General features: G+C 33.0%; 1 protein-coding gene across 2 annotated transcripts; it reads right to left on the bottom strand.

Moving 5' to 3' along the window:
• Positions 1-4248: 4248 nt before the first annotated feature.
• On the bottom strand, positions 4249-9556 carry LOC127092352 (E3 ubiquitin protein ligase DRIP1). Of its 2 annotated transcripts, none has more exons than XM_051031207.1 (10): positions 9455-9556; positions 8756-8842; positions 8420-8502; positions 6850-6991; positions 6635-6734; positions 5866-6376; positions 5211-5671; positions 5074-5121; positions 4659-4731; positions 4249-4576 (listed from the first exon to the last, which is right to left on the bottom strand). In XM_051031207.1, exons 4-10 carry the CDS (start codon positions 6959-6961, stop codon positions 4412-4414), a joined length of 1470 nt encoding a protein of 489 aa, XP_050887164.1. In that variant the 5' UTR covers positions 6962-6991; positions 8420-8502; positions 8756-8842; positions 9455-9556; the 3' UTR covers positions 4249-4411. The 2 variants fall into 2 exon arrangements, with proteins under 2 accessions (XP_050887164.1, XP_050887166.1); XM_051031209.1 differs by having other exon boundaries at positions 5211-5668.
• Positions 9557-19112: the final 9556 nt, after the last annotated feature.

Here is a 19112-nt window from a genome sequence, read left to right as displayed (position 1 = left end):
TTCTCCAACAATATTCTGCCTCATCTTTAATTCTTGCTATTGTATTTGTTTTCAAGAGTTTTATATTCTTATCACCATTATTCAACCTGCTCTACTTCACTGCCTCCAAATGACTTCTTATGTTGCAAGGAGATTATCAAGATGCTTGTTAAGTCGTTTCGTGTTTGACATCTCCTCAGTCGATGATGCCCGAAGATTCATTTCTTTAATTTCAGCTTCCACTCTTGAAATCTCCTGCTTGATGTTATTCCTTCGATACATTTCAAACATGACTCCCAACGATCTCAAATCTTTAATTTTCTCCTCGGCAAAGGTTTGTGGGATTCACCATGCCCTTCGAATCGCCTCTCGCATCTATCATTCCTGGTTCACGCCTCTTTAAATCGAAACACACTGTTCCTTTGTATCTGTGTACACCAATAACTTACTCTATACCTCATGGTGATTTTTATTTTTTCAATTTTTTAAGAAATTACAAACTTAGGAATTCAAAAGTAGCAAAAACAACAACTCTCTGCATTATTTGGAATAACAAATAACAACGTGACCATGAATTTATTAAACACAATTTAGAGCATTGCTGGAAATAATAACTTACAAGGCTAAACTATATTTAGATAAGTTATGAGAATAAACTCAATTATATATCAACCTATGAATTACGGAGACCCCGAATACGATCTTGACATTGATACGGTGATACCTATAATAATTTATAAAAAAAATAGATTAAATGTAATTACAAGTGTTGGTGCAAGTGTCTAATACCGACACGAATACAGACATATTTTTTTCCAGAAGTGTCGGTGCTACATAGATATCAACATATCAAAACCTATTATTATTTTTATAAGTTCTAACTTCTAAGTACTTTGTTAAATAAGGGTATTTCTTAATGCACCATATATGCTTCTTAGCTACTATGTAAAAATACTTAAATGCCCCCAGATTTTAGAGATATATTTCCCGACTCTTCCAAGACTAAGTTAACGTTAAAATATTCCGGAGATACATCTACGGAATAATGTCGGAGATGCATCTCCGGAACAATTTGGAGCTTAAATCGCACCAGAATCCTTCTCCTTCCTCATTTCTAATATTTGTCAAACCCTCTTCAAACTCTCTCAATATTTCTTTCATCACCAAGTGCAAAATCAAGCAACCAAGGTCAAAGGAACTTCAATCAACATCAGAAACATCATCCAACACTAAAGCAAAGTGAAAATTTGTAAGTTTTTAGATGTTTTGAATAGTTTGAGTTTTTGTGTAAATGAGTGGAAATTGATTATTGTGTTAGGAAATGAGTAGAAATTAGATGATTGATAGTCTAGACATAGTATAAAACATGATAGTTTGTTGAAAATGATGATCAATACAATATTTTTTTGGTTTCAATGTCCGCATTGCCGCCATTGATGCAACTGATGAGTTATAGAAAATTTCGGAGACGCATCTCCGAATTTTTTCAACGTTTTAGTTTTCCAGCAACAGAAGATGCATCTCTGAAATTTTTTCTATTATTATTATTTTTTTTGGTTTTATTACATGTAGTGATGTATGCTTGAACTAATTGTGAGCTTTACTTTAACTTATACGCATAATGGCTGGTAGACACGATAGACTGAGGCACGAGAGGGCTGCACAACACGCATCATTGTGGAGGGAGAAGAGTCAACAAGTTTGAGATGATCCTGGTCCCTCTGACCATGCAGAACTATCTACTTCTGGGGTTCGTGTTTCTCGTCATGCTTCTCCATCTTCTTTTTCCCATAGGAGAAAGGTTTCACCTACCAACACATCACTCCCTCCATCCTCCCACATGCGTTAGATTTCACCTATTCAGGCGCCTGAGGTAACTGAGTCACCAGTGGTACCGAAGGCACCATTGCCACCTCTTACTGCTGATGTTGTTGAGCCAGTGCCACCTCTAGATGGTGAGACTGCTGCGGATGCTGAGCCAGAGGCATTTGGAGGAGGCCCTGTAGATTTGTCACTACTACCTCTGTACCCAGACCATACTATCATACATATCTGGGACGGAGAGGTAGCATCCATTAGATTAATTCTTTTAAATTTACGCTTATTTTAATTGGCAAGTTTGTGACATTGAGTGTCACTTATACAAATGTCGTATACCTACGGTACTTACAGGATTTCGAGCAGATCCATGAGTACAATCGGGGGGCACTTTTTTGGTATACTTGTATTTGAAGTTATCAGATGGCTGTAAGTGGAAGACGAATCAGGTCACAGGAAGCATCACACTACTGACGGTAATATTTATTGGTCTTTTAATCTTTCTGTGTCATTTTCCTTCATCTTCACAACACCATTACTTATGATTCGTGGATTCCAAACTTTTCAGGCTTGGATCCTCGAGCACTTCTCGCGCATCTTCTTCTGGGCGAGTGTACCGACTTACTCTGAGGATATGCTGCATGCTACTGCATTTGCCCCGCTCATAGGAAACCATGCGATTGAGCCGTTCAAAGTGTATCTTGACCGCTTGGTTGTTGATGATATGCACTTCAACAGCTATGTCAATCACCGTGAGACACAACAATTTGACAAGATAGTGCTATACTCTGGATGGTTGGCCTGCATATCACATTTCACTGCTTCTCATCTGCCTGAGTGCGTTATGCGGAAATTCGTCTGCACTCAGACCATTCTCAAACACCCTGTTGTATCGGCTCCTTCTGCTTTGATACATAGACAGATGAATGATATGTTTGATGATTATGAGAGTCATCTGGTATCGAAGGAGGCACAAAGTATCATAGTCCCGAGCGACTAGAGCTACATGGACAAGTATGTCAGGTGGTTCTTTAGGGTGTCACATCTGTATATGGTGCATGCTGCTCCATGAGACCCACTGAGGCCAGCTCATTAGGAGATACTAGAGGATGAGCAAGCACACTTAGATCATGTTGAGGATGTCTTGCTTAGATGTCGTCACATTGTGGAGATTGCGTAGGTAGACATTGGCAGAGGTATCTTTCCTAATAGATCTAATGTGAGGCAGATCCTAAATGCCATCATTACGGAGACACGGGGGGTATTGATGTATCAGAGATATCGTTGGAGGGCGAGGGAGGTTGATGGCCGAGGAGGCCGATGAGATGTAGTCTGACATACATAGTAGTGCATTAGTATATAGTAGTATTATGGTTGTATTATATTTTGACATCATGTTACCTTATCGTTGCTTTCAACTTTTTTTTGACATTTTTGATCTTTTATTTATATATGACATTTTTGAATCATTTGGATTTATGTACGTTATTGTTTGTATATCCATTGTATGGTTTAAATCTCGTCACATGACATGGTAAATAATTCTAATAAATATTCATCTGAATATACGTAAACAAAATATAACTTATGATTAATTTTGTTCTGTATGTTACGGAGATGTATCTCCGACATTATTTCATAGATGCATATCCGGAATATTTTAATGTTCAATCAGAATTTGATGCATCCAAATATATATTTTCGGAATCAAGAAATATTTTAAAATTTTTACGTGATGGTTAAAATACTTATAAAATACATTAAAAAATTCTCCAAAATAATCTCTTCCAAACAACTAAGATGCCTCGTGATCTCGAAAGAAACACAGCAAGTATAAAAAAAATGGACTTGCTATTTGGACACTCATTTCTTATATTTCACAAAAAGAATGATATCATCCGAACATAATTTATATACATTTGAACATTCTTAATTATTTAATGTAAAAATAAATGGTGTTGTGTGTCAAAAAATCAATTTTTAAGATATACAAAATAGTCATGAATAATCTACTAAATGCAATTATTCATGTATTTAAACTCCATTAATCACTTGATGACAAAAAAAAACTATGTTGTGGGTCAAAAATCAGTACGGAAAAATTACATATTTTCATTATTCACTTATAAAACCTAATTAATCACATATTTAAGCTGCGCTAACCATTTAATAATAAAATCAATATATTTATGTCACAAAAACATTTTCGGACAAATATAATCGAGAGGTTAAAAAACCAAAACAAAAGAGAATCAAACATTTGTTAAAATCTTTACCTTTTTGTTTTTTTCTTAAAAACAAAACTGTGATAAATTAGGGGACATAGACCTTACATAGCACCGAAACTTTTGAAAAAGAATGTGTCAGAGTCTCTGTATCGTTTGTAATTTCATTCAATTTACTGCAAGTAAAAAGCATTATTTGAATGATAAATTTCAAACTCAACTTCAATTTTAGAGTCAAAAGCTCAAATTCTATCTTTAAACCAAATTAAATTCCGAAACCAAAACCAATTCTAACCAACATTCAAACATGTCAAAATCACTTTTATCCCTATCAAAAATTGAATCCAAAGAAGTCTAAAAATAGTTCATGTATGAGTCCTCATCTCATCTCAAGCCTTTCTACCATAAGAAAGAACCATAACAAAATCCTTAGCAGAACTTCCAACAGATGTCTGAATCATTTCTTTCTTTGACATTGTTTCCAACCACATCTCCATCAAGTTTTGCACCTGCATTGAACAATAAACTGGCTTCCCTCCCAATAAAATCTCCACCTGTAAATAATCAAAATTAAAAATAAGTTTCTCAAAAAGTTGTAATACATTGGTTCATGATAATGTGAGAAAATCAACTTACCTCGGCTTCACTAGCAAGATCAAGCTTCTTCACAAGATACTTTTTGATATAAGAAACAGTTAAACTTCCATCCCTATAAATAATAATGTAAAGATTAGTGAACTTGAATCTATTTCACAATTTAGAATCTGTTTTTGGTTCGGTTCGATCAAAATTAATCAAACCGTGTTAATAGTCTGCCCCGAACCGAACTGGTATAGAGATTTGGTTCACTTGTTTTGTGATTTTATATCAGAACTACCTTAAAAAAGCCAAACTGTACTTTTTGAATTTACCCGATTCTTCGCGAATGTGATTTACTAAATTGTTACTATTGGCTGATAAGTAGGACTGTTGAGTTCACTTTGTGAACTGTAAGTCACATATCGATTTTTTTCAGCGCGGTTCAGTTAAGGATAAGAAAAAAAATACTTACTTGACTCTTAAGTAATGAGAAGATATCTGTGGCAGCGCACCGAGTTCTCTGCATCCAGAAATTCAAATATCAGAGATTTACGATATAATATGGATTTCGGGAGATGAATATTAACCAGACATGAAAAGTAGTCATACCGATCGTTAGAAGCGATCAAGGAGAACCAAATAGGACCAAATTCTTTTTTGGTTTCAGTTTCAGGTGGTGCGGGAAGGTTCAAGTCCTCTGAAAATCTCACTCTTTTCTCTTGGTTTGTGTCCACCCTCTTAATCTTAAACTTCAAGGAACTTGATTTTGATGGAACAGACTCGTTTTGATCGCCACCTGCTTCTGTTTGGTAGTTACAGTGCTTGTTAATATCAACCTTAGACACGCTACGAGAGTCGTCGTTGTCACTAGAGTCCACAAGCATTGGAATGAGGCCATTTCCTTGCAGGGTGGAGTTATTAAGAGACTCGTCCGCGTTTGTAGTTTCCACAAACCAATTCAATGGCTTGCTAACAGCAGCAGCTTTTTCTTTCCTTAACTCAGCTCTGTCCTTTGAAACATTCTTGAACACTGAGTTCTGGTTTGATGATTCTGGTTTTGAAGAACTCTGCTAATCATAGTATACAACAAAGTTGTTAAATAAAGACTATATTGGCACTATAGTGCTACATTGTTCCAAAATACGGTTTTAGTATTGTCAAATAGCGGCTAACAGCATTTTAGCGCTGTAACGTAACGGAATTTGAACAAACTGATATATCAGATAAAGAATAGAGGACCAGAAAAAAAAAGTTTCCCTTTTACCTTAAATCTGATTTTCGGAGTCTCGGTGAATGTCTCAAGCCGAGGGCGGATATCTTCTTTCTTTCCATCAGATGTGGCTTTGTCAGGCTGAGAAGTAGAATCTAATTCAGTTCTGATAAACTTTTTCCTCGCCACATTTTTTGCTTTTCTAGCAGATAGAATTGTAGAAACTTCATCCAAAATTTCTATTCCGCGTTGCTGTTTCGCGTCTTTCTTAACACCTGCTGCAACAGCGATTTCAGAAGCAGGAGTTTTTGGTTCCTGTGGAGTGATAAGAACTTGTTCCTGCAGCTGCCTTGGCTCTTGCAGAATCTTCTTTCCTTTTTTTACCTCTTTCTTAATTTTCTTTGAATCTTTTTTAGCCTTTTTCGCGTTGGACTGCGAAGAGGATCGAGAGTTCTTCCTCTTTTTGGTTACTACTTGAGTTGAACCAACATTTTCATCTGTCTCAAAATATTCTTTTGTAGAGATGAGAACTTTACTAATCATTGTCTTCTTATTATTATCCGTCCTGTAAATTTACATTTCCAATATAATATAATTTACATTTCAAGAAAACTCTACAAAAAGTAAAATTAGAAACGAAACAAATCATACAATGTATGAAACACTGACACAACACATATACAGTTTATGACACTGACGTGTCACAAAAGTAATATAACACGAGAAAATAAAATAAATTGAATTTAATCACATATGTCGTGTCGTGTCAGTGTCCAACACTGAGAGACACTGATATGATATATATTGGACAGCATACACATACCTTAGTTTGTCTAATGGAGAACATCCCAAGTCTACATTGCATATTGGACAATGATTTAGATTCTCATCTACTATCTTCCTTTCTATACATTCCCTGCAAACTGTTATTAAACTCAGAGATTTAGCTACAAAATATAGTAATAAAAAATGGAAGAAAAAAAAAAACAAAAATCAAAACCTAGTTTCAAGCATAAGAACAAGGTAAAAAAAACTTACAAGTATCCAAGCATTCAGAAATTGTGGCGGCATTCCTTAGAGTTCGATCACACAAAATACAGGCGAAGAATGGCGAGACCTTTTCATATTTAAACACTGATACATCTTCCATTGTTATTGTCTTTTATAATAATAACTGTCTCTGAAAAAGACACACACGTAAGCACTTGTTCTCCTCCATAGTCACGTAATTACATGGTGCATGTCACCAAAACATGACAGTTTCCACAACGTTCGAGAATAACAAAGATAAATAGTTGAGAAACAAACAAGAAAGGGTTTCGAGGATTGAGTTTGCACGGTCGATTCTACGAAAAACGAAAAAGTGGGATTCTTGGACTATCGAAATGTGTTGTTCGGTTTGTACTATGATTGAGGTGGTTTTTGTTTTTTTATGTAATGGAGGCTCAAGAACAAGGTAATCAAAAATCAATAACCAAACACATCAAAAAATCAGAGAATAATCTTTTGTTTTTTAATGTGACAGAAATTAAGATTGTTGTGTGCGTGAGAAAAGAAACGGCATAAGTGTTTATTCTTAATTATAATATTATAAAATAAATAAATAAGTTTCTATCTTTATTCAACCTAGATATCCTATGTTGAGTGAAATTAAATTGAACATGATCAAGGTAAAAATAAAATTTTAAAATAAGTCGATACTATACTAACATTTTAATCACTTTATTTTCGAAAATTTAGAAAATGCTAACAAGTATTCTAAATTACAAATTGAGAAACTAAGCTACTATGAGTGTTTTCTTAATAGATGTTCATGATTTCATAAATGATTTTGTAGTTTTAAACAAGTGAAAACTTAAATTTAGAATAATTTTAAAAGAATATTATTTTAATATGATATTAGAGTCGAATTAAAAATATCTAACATGAAAATTAAACCATTAATTCTTATACTAGATGGATGGTGGATATTACATGTATCTGGACACCAACATGTTATAAGGTGATTTTTAAAAATGAAATCAAGCTTATTTTACATTCTATCAAGGTGAAATAAGATGAGGAATGAATGTTTAAGTGTTAATGCGAGTAAAAAATTCAATATTTAAATAAAAATATGTAGCGATATATATTGAGGATATTGGTGTATGAAATGTTCTAAAATTAAAACTTTAAATGAAATATATAGCATTCAAAGTTATATAGTTCAACGTAGTTACAAAGCTATATTAAACTAAGTAGTTTGAATACTACATCTTTCACTTAGAATCATGTATGCTCTTAGCACAATGCCACGATTCCAAAGTGTTATAGGTCAACTTTTTGAATAAAAAATCTCCGACATTGTATATAAACACTTTATCATTTTTTAGAAAACAATCTATGTATAATCTCTCTGACTTATTATATGAATTATTCTATTGTATATGAACACTATCATTTTAAGACAAATTATGTATGTTATCTCTCTTTGACTTATTACATGAATTATTCTATTTTCTCTTCAGATTCAAATGCTATGGAAAATCACATGTAATTTAGTATATATCAAAATTCAAATTAATTTTAACAAGCATTATATTTAGTAGAGAAACATTATAATACTTACATATGATCACTTCTTTACTTGGATCGGTGACGTCTATGTCCACTTTTCACCTTATCTCGCGTTTGTTGAGTTGATAAATCTTTCTGCAATATCATAAGAAAATCTTTAGATTTAAAAACTTTACATTTTTTATATTATATAATTTCATCTACATTTTTTATATTATATAATTTCATCTATAAAAAAAGATTCAATCAAATTAACTAAATCTAAAGTGATTTACAAGTATCACCGATAGTTAAACCCTAAATTAGATTTCTCGCAATTCAGAAAATATGAAGTCATGCAATCAAAAATTCTAAATTATATTTAGTAGAAAAACATTAGAATACTTACGTATGATCACTTCTTTACTTGAATCGATGACGTCTATCTATGTCCATTTTTCACCTTATCTCGCATTTGTTCGGTTGATAAATCTTTCTGCAATATCATATGAAAATCTTCAGATTTAAAAACTTTACATTTTTTATATTATATAATTCATCTATAAAAAAAGATTCAATTAAATTAACTAAATCTAAAGTGATTTACAAGTGTCACCGATACTTAAACCCTAGATTAGATTTCTCGCGATTCAGAAATATGAAATCATGCAATCAAAAATTCTAAACTATTATATGAATATTAGACAACGTATAAACGAATTGTAACAACTCCCTTTTTAAAATTATTTTAAAATTATAGATGTTCATTCATCTTCGTCTAACACTAAGATCGACTAGTAAACGAGAACAACGATTCCAAATCGGAAAATTTTCCGATTAATAAAAATCAAAAATTGAAGATAACAACTAATAACACTAATGAATTGACATGATAGAGTACATATTAAAAAAATTGCCGCATATGTCATTATTTGGCCTAAATATCAGTAATCAAAGATTGATTTTGATCAAAATATGAAATTAAACCACCCCCTTTACTCTCCACCCTAATCATATTTAATACTACGATAAAAAAATGGTGGATTAGCTTCAGATTTAACATGATTAATAAAGAAATGCAAAAGAAGAGAGAATGAGTGAAAAGTACCTAGTTAATCTTGGATGAAAATGGTGTTCAAGCAAGTTCTCCCATTTCAATTAGAAGATGGTGGGCATGCATCTCCAATATTTTTAATATATCTAATAGTTTAATTTTCTTTATTAAAGAATATATATATATATATATATATATATATATATATATATATATATATATATATATATATATATATATATATATATATATATATATATATATATATATATATATAATATATATATATATATATATATATATATATATATATATATATATATATATATATATTATTTAGACTTATAAAATTCTAAGTTATAATCCCACATCGAATAGTTGTAAATATCATAATATTAAGTTTAAATTAGAATTTTGATTTCTCAATTTTATCTCTATTTTTTAAAATTTAAATAGTGTTGGTTTCATTAAAAAATCGATGAAATTTCGTATTTTAATTTATACTTTTATTTATAAAATTTATAATAAATTTATAATAAATTTATATACAATTATTTATTATTGTTACATCAAAAATTTATCATTTAAAAATATCAAAAATATTATTAATTTTAAATATAAAATATAAGAGAATAATTAAAAAAATTTAAATTTAAAATTATGGATCGATTTTATATAATAAAAGATCAAAATTAATTAAACTTAATATTAAATGAGAGAAATATAATATAAAAGTCAGAAAATTATATATATATATATATATATATATATATATATATATATATATATATATATATATATATAATATATATATATATATATTATATATATATATATAATATATATATATATATATATATTATATATATATATATATATATATATATATATATATAGATTAAAAAAGTTTTTTGTTTTAATTAGATATAAATACAAGTGTTGAAGTTAGATTTTATGAAAGAAAAAAAATTCCACAAAGTAAATCCTTTCAGCAATTAGCTGGATTACACGTTCTTGCCTTGCATGTTAGTATACTCAAATAATTCACTTTTTTTTTAATTCTAAAATAATTTATTTTTTAGGTTAATTTATGAATTATTTCACTTTAAAAAAAATTTAAGACGTAGATGCTAGATGAATTGGCGTCTACCTTTAATTTTAAAAAGTGGACCGTCAATTGAATTGACTACAGCATATGATGCTGCCAATCCAATTGACGCCGATGTATAAAAAATGCGAGGAGGCGTCAATTACTCTGGCGCCTCCGTGTATTGTGTATTTTTTTAGTATAAAAATAGAGGTGTTGTGTGATTCATTTTTCCATATCTTTTTTCATTATATTGCAAACATGGTTCGTCTTCGTCGCCGCTATGGAAAAATGATTTATTCGAGAGACAAGACTCTGATGGAGATCCTCTTCTAGAATATTTGTCGTTTCGAGCAACTAAAAAGTGAGTTGGTTCTTTGATTAGATGGAAACATACCTGAAGACAAAAAAACTAGAAGTATTGAGAGAATCGATGTCGTGCGTGGCTGAGTGCGAATAAAAAATGATAAGGATGTCATGGAAGTGATGTTTGGACCAAATGATATCAGTTTGATTGTTGTAATCAGTTAGAAATGTTGTTTTTAAATGTTATGATTAGGTATTTTTATCTGTTTTGATATCTGTTGTTTGTGTTGTTTATTCACACTTGTTTAAATGTGTTTAAGTTAGAGTGATGTTTGTTGTTAACCTTGTTGTAACAAAAAGTTATTAATATATCAAAATCAAAGGTTACAAAAATTGAAAGGAGATATTAAATTATGATGCATAGGTTGCTCCGAGATTGAGACATTTTTTCTTATTGTGTCCGGGTTGACGATATATACTACATAATCTTATCATTTTATCAGGCGTATCTATTTCTGTTCTAATATGCGTGTTGTTTGACCGTCCTTTTTTCTTTCTTCGCATCGCATCTCCCGTACACACAAAAGTAAGTTCTTAACAATGGACTATACTTACTTACTTACCGATTATTATCTCTAAATAATATATTTACTTTTTTGGTGCAGATAGTCGGCATGTGGTATGAGTTACAACAAATGTCATAGACACTGTATTACTCAGTATTGCAATCTCTTGGATCACCTTCGACCAACAGATGTATTGTCATTAACCTAATTAATTCGTAATAATTTGTTTTTTAATATCACCCATTTTATAATCTAATATATTTTCACATTTCAGTTCATTTGGCGTCCATATCTAAATTTGGATCATGACCATGAAATCAATGAAAAAGATGCAGTTGTTTGGACTGCACGCACACCGATGATAAGATTCACCACTGTGGAGATGCACCATAGTGATCGTGTTAAATTGCAGTTTGGTATGCTTCAATACATCCTAGATCCCCCGATAAACCTCAGAGAATGGCATCTACGAAAAGTTAACGACCAATGGAACTTTAACCCTTGGCAAAGCTTCGCTAGATCTGAGTGTCGAAAATGGAAGCACCGACAAGACCATGTCTTAACTGACGATGTGATGTCAACCGAAGAAAAACCAACTCGTAATTATATGGCTTGGTACAGATCGGTTGGATTTGAGTTCCTCGCCGAGGATATGTACCTATACGACCCACGCTAGGTAACTTACACACAAGAAGGTTCAACATCTAACCTTCCAACAACATTGCCAGACTGGTTACTTTACTCACAATCCCATATCCATCAAAATTTTCGGCCCACAAACAGACAAATCTACAACCCTAACATGCCAAATACCCAACCACAATACCAAGAGCATACCCCGTACCACCACCAACAAGTAGATCATCACCAAGACACCCAACATCGCTATGCATCCAACACATCATCCTACGATAGCCACCTTAGTCAAAACACTCAACAATCATTTAACACCAACCGTCCATCCTCCTACTATAGCCAAGAAGCCCAAACATCATAAAACCAAAACATGCAACAACCATATCACTACCAAACACCTGGAGAATCTTTTCAACCTTTCCTCGACGTATCATTCACACCAATGTCGCCATTTGATCGTCCTGGTCGGCCTCCAATAACTCAAACACAACCCAACTACTCTGTCATGGGTCACAAACTCAGTTTTGGTGGTAGCGTTTCACTGCATACACAAGACTACGCGGATTTGTCTGAATATCTTAGGCAATCTCCTGCAGATGGTGGTGATGTTCCTGGACTCTCAAATCCTGAAACACCTTGGGTGAATCATCAACGTGGGTTATGGTCACGCATTCGGGTAATTAGGGGATGTGGAACTAGAGGTCGGTTAAGTCATTTCGGTCAACGACCTTAGTCTTTTTGGTTATCATATGTAAACACATATTAATATTAATATCAATTGGTCCGATATCGACTTTTATCTAAAGCGTACATTGTTTTTCAAAAAAAATTACACACAACACACAAGTGTCAGACCAATTGGCGTCTCCTTTAAAAAAAACACTTAGGCGCCAATTGGATTGACATCACTAGGTGCATAAGCCAATCCAATTGACGTCACCTCTTTAATTTAGAGAACAAACGTCAATTCATCTGACGCCGCCTCTTCAAAGTGAAATAGTTTGTGAATTAGTATAAAAAATGAATTATTTTGTTTTTTTTTAAAAGTGGATTATTTGAGTAAAAAATTATTAAATTAGTTGCATCAAAATAAAAAAAACAACACACATTAAATTGACCTTAGACATTTAATATGATGATAATCTTTTTTATGATTTAATGGTTTTTTTATTTAATTTAAATATAATATTTTTTAGTCTATTAATTAAAAAATATTACGTGTTAATCACTTTAGTTTAATTGGTCATATCTGTTAATTTTGTTTAAAAAAATGTTAACTTAAATCTAGTAGCAATTTTGATAAATTTTTATTATCTTATTTGGCTTTTTAATTTTATTTTTTAATTTTATTAAATAAAGTTATATGATACGAAAGAAGAGATCCAAAATAAAAGAGGAGATGTACTCCACTGCAACCTCTTTGCACCACCACCATTACCGTCGTTGAAGGTTTCTGCTAACCAAACAATCACCGCAAAATTGCACCCGCACCACCAAAACCTCGCTGCACATCCTCTCCTTTCTTAGATCCACGCACCTCCACCACACGTTAATTGTCGGTCATTGTTTTGTGTCATACAAACAACACTATCACAAGAAGGACCTATTAGGAACACATTAAAGAACAATGAAACAACTCATCAAACAAGAAGAAGAGGGTTGCGTACCGTTATCAGATCAACAAGAACTCTCATTGAGAATTCAATTCTTAAATTCTTGATTGATGACTTTGTTGACAATTAATTTAGTTTGTCTCGGTACATTGAACGTATTTGTTGTATTTTTTTTATGAGAAACTTGATTTTGTTGTGTAAATTGATTTTTATGAAAAACTTGCTTTCTAATGAAAGTAGAAGAATTATTATATATTTTTTACACATTATTAATAATTTGCGGGAGTTTTTAACCCCCAAAAAATCCTTAAATTTTAATAAAATATTAATTTTTAAAATAAATTTGTTGACTCAGTATTGTGTCAATTTTCTAGTCGTCATGTCACATTGATAAAAGTTAATGTTTTTAAAAAAAACTATCGAAAGAGACCAATAATACTAACGTAACTGTTTTTGAGGGATCAAAGTATAATGTTTTTCAGTTAAGCGACTAAAGCGAAAATTAAATAAAATTAAGGAATTTTATAACTGTATCTATTTAATTTATAAATTATCGTGTTATAAATTATGGATCATTTATCCGATAAAACTGTGCTAGGGTTTTTATATTATTTATAAAATATTCTCAAATTACCTTTATTTTTAATGTATTTCTCAATCTATCCTCTTTTTGTCATTAAATACAAAAAAAAAACTTAATATACACCCCGCGAATAATCTAGAAATGTATTTAATGAAGAGTCTAAAAAAATTATAATATTAATTAAATTAAATTGATTAGTTTTTGAAGAAAAACAATATAATAAAATAGGTTATGTTATGAGCCGATCAAAAGTTCAATAAAAATGACGCAACACCAAAAGCTCAATTTAGAATTACTTTTACGGGAAAATAATGAACCAACTAACTCTCCTTATAAATCCGCATGCCAGATACGAGATACTAGCTCACCACAAGTCGCAAACTTCCGACATTACACACCACATTAAACTAAGACAGTTTTAATTGTCTATCATATATAAGCCAATCACTGATCATAACAGGTATATATTCATTCACTATAGCAAAGTTACATATCTTTGATCAGACTTAGGCGTTAATCTTGCAGGTACACTCCCGCTCCACTGCGTCGGAGGCTTGTACCACCATACTAGAAGAACCTTTTCACCAATCTTCTGTTCCACGCATGAATAGTGTCGCAGTCTGTGGGAATCAACTTTTGATTCTCGTGAAATTCCACATCGAATTCACCAAGTCCTTAACATCACGCCATTCCTTCAATTATAGTGTTAGTCGGTAATGACAACCTACGGTCTTGTTACCATAATCATTGCTTAAGTTTCAACATCAGAACTGCCGCTAAACCCCTTTAATTCTTCAATCACCGGAGAATCCTCCAATATGAGAGATCCAATCAATAAATTTGTGAAGAGGAATGCCACATAATTGCAGATTATCGAGGGAGAATTGAAGGACGAATGACTGATCCTAGGGTTCCAAAACAATGGAAAAAAACAGATGGAGTTTCCAACAATGTGCCTCCAATCAATAAATAAGTAATCACACTATTTTTACGATTTTGATTGATAGAGGAAACTCGTGCAATGTCATGTATGCCAGCTTTTTCAAGGAGCTGGGATTACGCAAAAAAATCTTATCACCTTACGAGGGCATGGATCTTGAGGTGTTCAATGATTCCATAACCCACACTTTCGGTATCGTCGAGTTACCAGTCTATCTCGAAGAAGGATGAGACAAAAAATGATAGATGTGCGCTTCCTAATGGCTATTGTGGAAGCATCTATAGTTATATCCTAGGAAGAACTTTCTCTACGTAGCTCGACTGAGTCACTTCAATCGTCCACCTGAAGATGAAATACCATAACGATCTCAATGAACCATATACCATCTAAGTTGATCTATTTTGAGACTGCTTAAGACACGAGACACTACTAAAATATCCAACGGCATCCCCTTCCTACCAGAGAGAAGAATGAGAAGGGGTGTCACTTTTATCATCAATGTCGCGGATATCGACGCACTAATGGACGTGACCATGCCTGGAAGTGAGTTTGACATCTCAGTTGGGGAAAATATTACGACTCTGAGGTCGAATCCATGTAGAAATTTTGAAGTCATGTAGCTTGACGATAACCTAGCTAAAATCATAAGATAAGAGCCAATTTATTATACCTAGTGAAAAAATACCTCATCAAGTGTCTTATAGCCAACGCCGACCTCTTTCAGAACTCACCAAATGAAATGGATGATATTTATCCCTATATGTATTGCCATTAAATGAATATCAACCCCTTCATCAGATACATATCCCAAAGAAGGAGACTACAATCCCTCGAAAAGGTCGAGGCCACTAGGAGCACGGTTCAGGGTCTACCCTATGCCAATTTCATTTCCAAGTTGTAATACAACGAATGGCTATCTATCATTGTCTTGGTTACAAAAAAGTCAAGTAAGTGGAGGATGTGCATAGATACATTGACCTCAATCACTACTGTGGAAAATCCCTTTCACAATGGTTGGAAAAGGGATACCATTACGGTTTACCAACCGTTGTAAGGTATGGTGTGGTTGTAAGTATGTTGTTTTCTACCTGTAACACCTCAAAATTTGCCCTCCTCTTCTTGGGACTAGTTTAGCACATTGCATTTTATTTTAGAGCATTAGGCATTGCATTTTGCATATCATCTGAAAATAAGAAAGTCATATTCCAAAGTCTTTTCAGAAGATGGAGATATTATATGATTCAAGCCTAAGGGTTTCTATGAATTGGTGATCAACCATCTGAGGGTTTGTGCTTCAGTCAGGGTTTCCTGATCTTTCAAAGGCCTGGAGCATTATCTTGTTTGCAAGGATATATTACCATCATCATGGTTATATTATCATCAAGGGCTTCATTGTTCATGCTCAAGTTTCCTTTGGATTAGGGTTTTGACCTCTGGTCAACCCTAATCAATGACAGTCTTCCAGCCAGGGTTTCTCAAGGAGGTGAGGTATTTTATTGGATGGAGATCACATGATCATTATGAGGAGCTTGCATGAGCTAGGGGTTCATTTCTGAGCAAATTCCTCAAGTGGTAGAGGCTCAAGCTGATCAGGGCATGTCAAGGTCATCTGAGGACCACAAAAAGTCAACTGTAAAGTCAACTGAGGGCTTTGAGGTGGGGAAATGAGTTTCAACACCTCAATCATGTTCAAAAGAGGTTCATTTGTCATTTCAAACATCTATCTTGAAGATTTTGAAGTCAGGGCAAAAGTTTCCAAAAATGGAAAGTGACCTGTAATTGAAAGTTTCCAAAAATGGCAAGTTTTTGGTCCACATTCAACTTGACCTTTCAACATTAAAGAAGCTTCAAATGGATTTTTGTTGAACATGAAAGTTGAATATCTTCCTCCCCTCTTTCCAAAAAGTCCTATATCATGTCCATCTGATGATTGGTTAAGAAGTTATGGCCAAATGATCACAAAGTGTGCATGGAAGTTCAACATGGCATAACTTTTGATTCAAAACTCCAAATTGGTCCACTCTTTTTGCAAAATGCTTGTCTTGACCAATATTTTCCAAATGAATCATTGCCTTGCATGAAAAGAGTTCATATGATCATGTGTTCATTCATATGCATTTTGGAGGGAAAATCCATAATTTGAATTTGGTTGATTATACAAGCAATTTAACCATTCCATGTTGATTTTTGGATGTTTTTAAGTGAGATTTAAGCCATTGCATGGACTGTTCACGTGCACATGTCCATGCATAACCTCATTTGCATGTTTTTGCACTTTGCTTCACATCTTCTTAATTTTAATTAACTAAGCCTAATTTGGATTAGCATTATCATTAGCACACCATATATAAGCCTAATCATAACAGAATTTGCCATAACAACAATTCTAGATCTAGAATTCACATTTCCCTCTCAAATTTCTCTCTCTTCAATTTTCAAATTTCTTCATCCAATTCCACAAAATTCTTGCATAATCATGTTTATCATGCATCATTGATGAAGAATCATCATCTGGTTTGAAGAATTTGATCAAGATTCGAGCTCCACAAGTGCAAACACATGAAGATGGATTTCTGAAATTGGAGTGAATTGAAGTGGTTTCAGCTGTTGTTTCTTGCATCAAGCTTCATAACAAGGTTGAGGAAGAAGATCTGGAAGTTTTGAGGCCTTGAACACGCGAATCCATCCACTGCCATTTCCAAGTAGGTGAAAATCGATCCATTCCTTTTGCTTATTTCTTGCCATGATTAGATAGATCTTGCACTGCTGATGATGCTGATAGTTTTAGAATTTGAAATGGTTAAGTAATGAGTTAGATCTGATGAATTAAAGGTTGGTTGTTCAATATGTTTCTGCTCGATCCGGTTAATCCATGGAGTTGTAGGCTTAGTGAGTATGAGATTCGTGATCCTCATTGAGAGACCTTTCCAATGATGTATGATATGATGAATTCTGGAAATTTCGCATGAGGCTCTACCGGAATTCAACCGGAGAAGACGGTGGAAACCACCGTCCGCCGCCTCTGTAAGTTGTACTTAGGGTTTGTAATTCAAACGTTGCGTTTTGGCGTTTTTGACCCTAGGTGATGCGGGTTCGAACCTTCGCTTGTGCATCCTGAATTTAATTCCAATTGAGCGCACCTTGGACATAGCATACGCGCGTTCGATCCTGGCTTGGTGCATTTTGAATTCCAGTTTTTTTTTCCTTCAGCGTGCTTTTGTCCTATCATACCTGTGTTCGATTCCATGCCAGGCATATTTGTGAATTTCTTTTTTGAGCGCTCTTGTGGACCTTGCTGGCGTGGGTTCAATACCTGGCTGAGGCATTTTGCTGATTTCTTTTGAATTTCCATGTTCCCTCCATTATTTCCATGTTATTCCATATTATTTTCATTTTATTCCATTATTTCATTCAACTTCCAAAAATCATAAAAAATAGTAGATTAATCCAATTTGGTCCAGGTTTTTTTTCACATGTTTGTTTTAATGTCTATTTTTTTATAGCATTTATCTCATGATTTTTGTGCTTCTGGATTTTTAATTGGGAATTGTTGTTTGAACATGATGCCAAATTGACATGTTGTGCTATATGCTTTGTAAAATGCTCATGGTTTATCCAATGGATTTGAAATTTGACATGCCTAATCCTAACATGTGATGTGATATTTTGGCTTTAGTTTGAGACTTTTATCATATGCTATCACTGTTTTGGACACATGAACATATGGTGTGACAATTAGTGTCACATATTTGATGATGCATTTGTGAATTTTCATTTGCCTATCATCTGACCTCTTCTAGATCTGATTTTTTGCATGATGTATGTTCATAACATGTTGAATCCACATAAAAAGTTTCATGATCATTGGATGCTTTTCTGTTTTGATTTGGATTTTCTAATTTGGATGTCCAATTTTGATCATATTGTTTGCTTTTGCATAACATGATTTGTTTGATGCATTTGCCTTATGAGTTGGTGTTG

Source organism: Lathyrus oleraceus, chromosome 6 (genome assembly GCF_024323335.1).
Source record: "Lathyrus oleraceus cultivar Zhongwan6 chromosome 6, CAAS_Psat_ZW6_1.0, whole genome shotgun sequence".
In the NCBI taxonomy this organism is placed as follows: domain Eukaryota; kingdom Viridiplantae; phylum Streptophyta; class Magnoliopsida; order Fabales; family Fabaceae; genus Lathyrus; species Lathyrus oleraceus.
The sequence above is the reverse complement of the archived record's forward strand: the minus strand, read 5'-3'. Positions and strand labels throughout refer to the sequence as shown.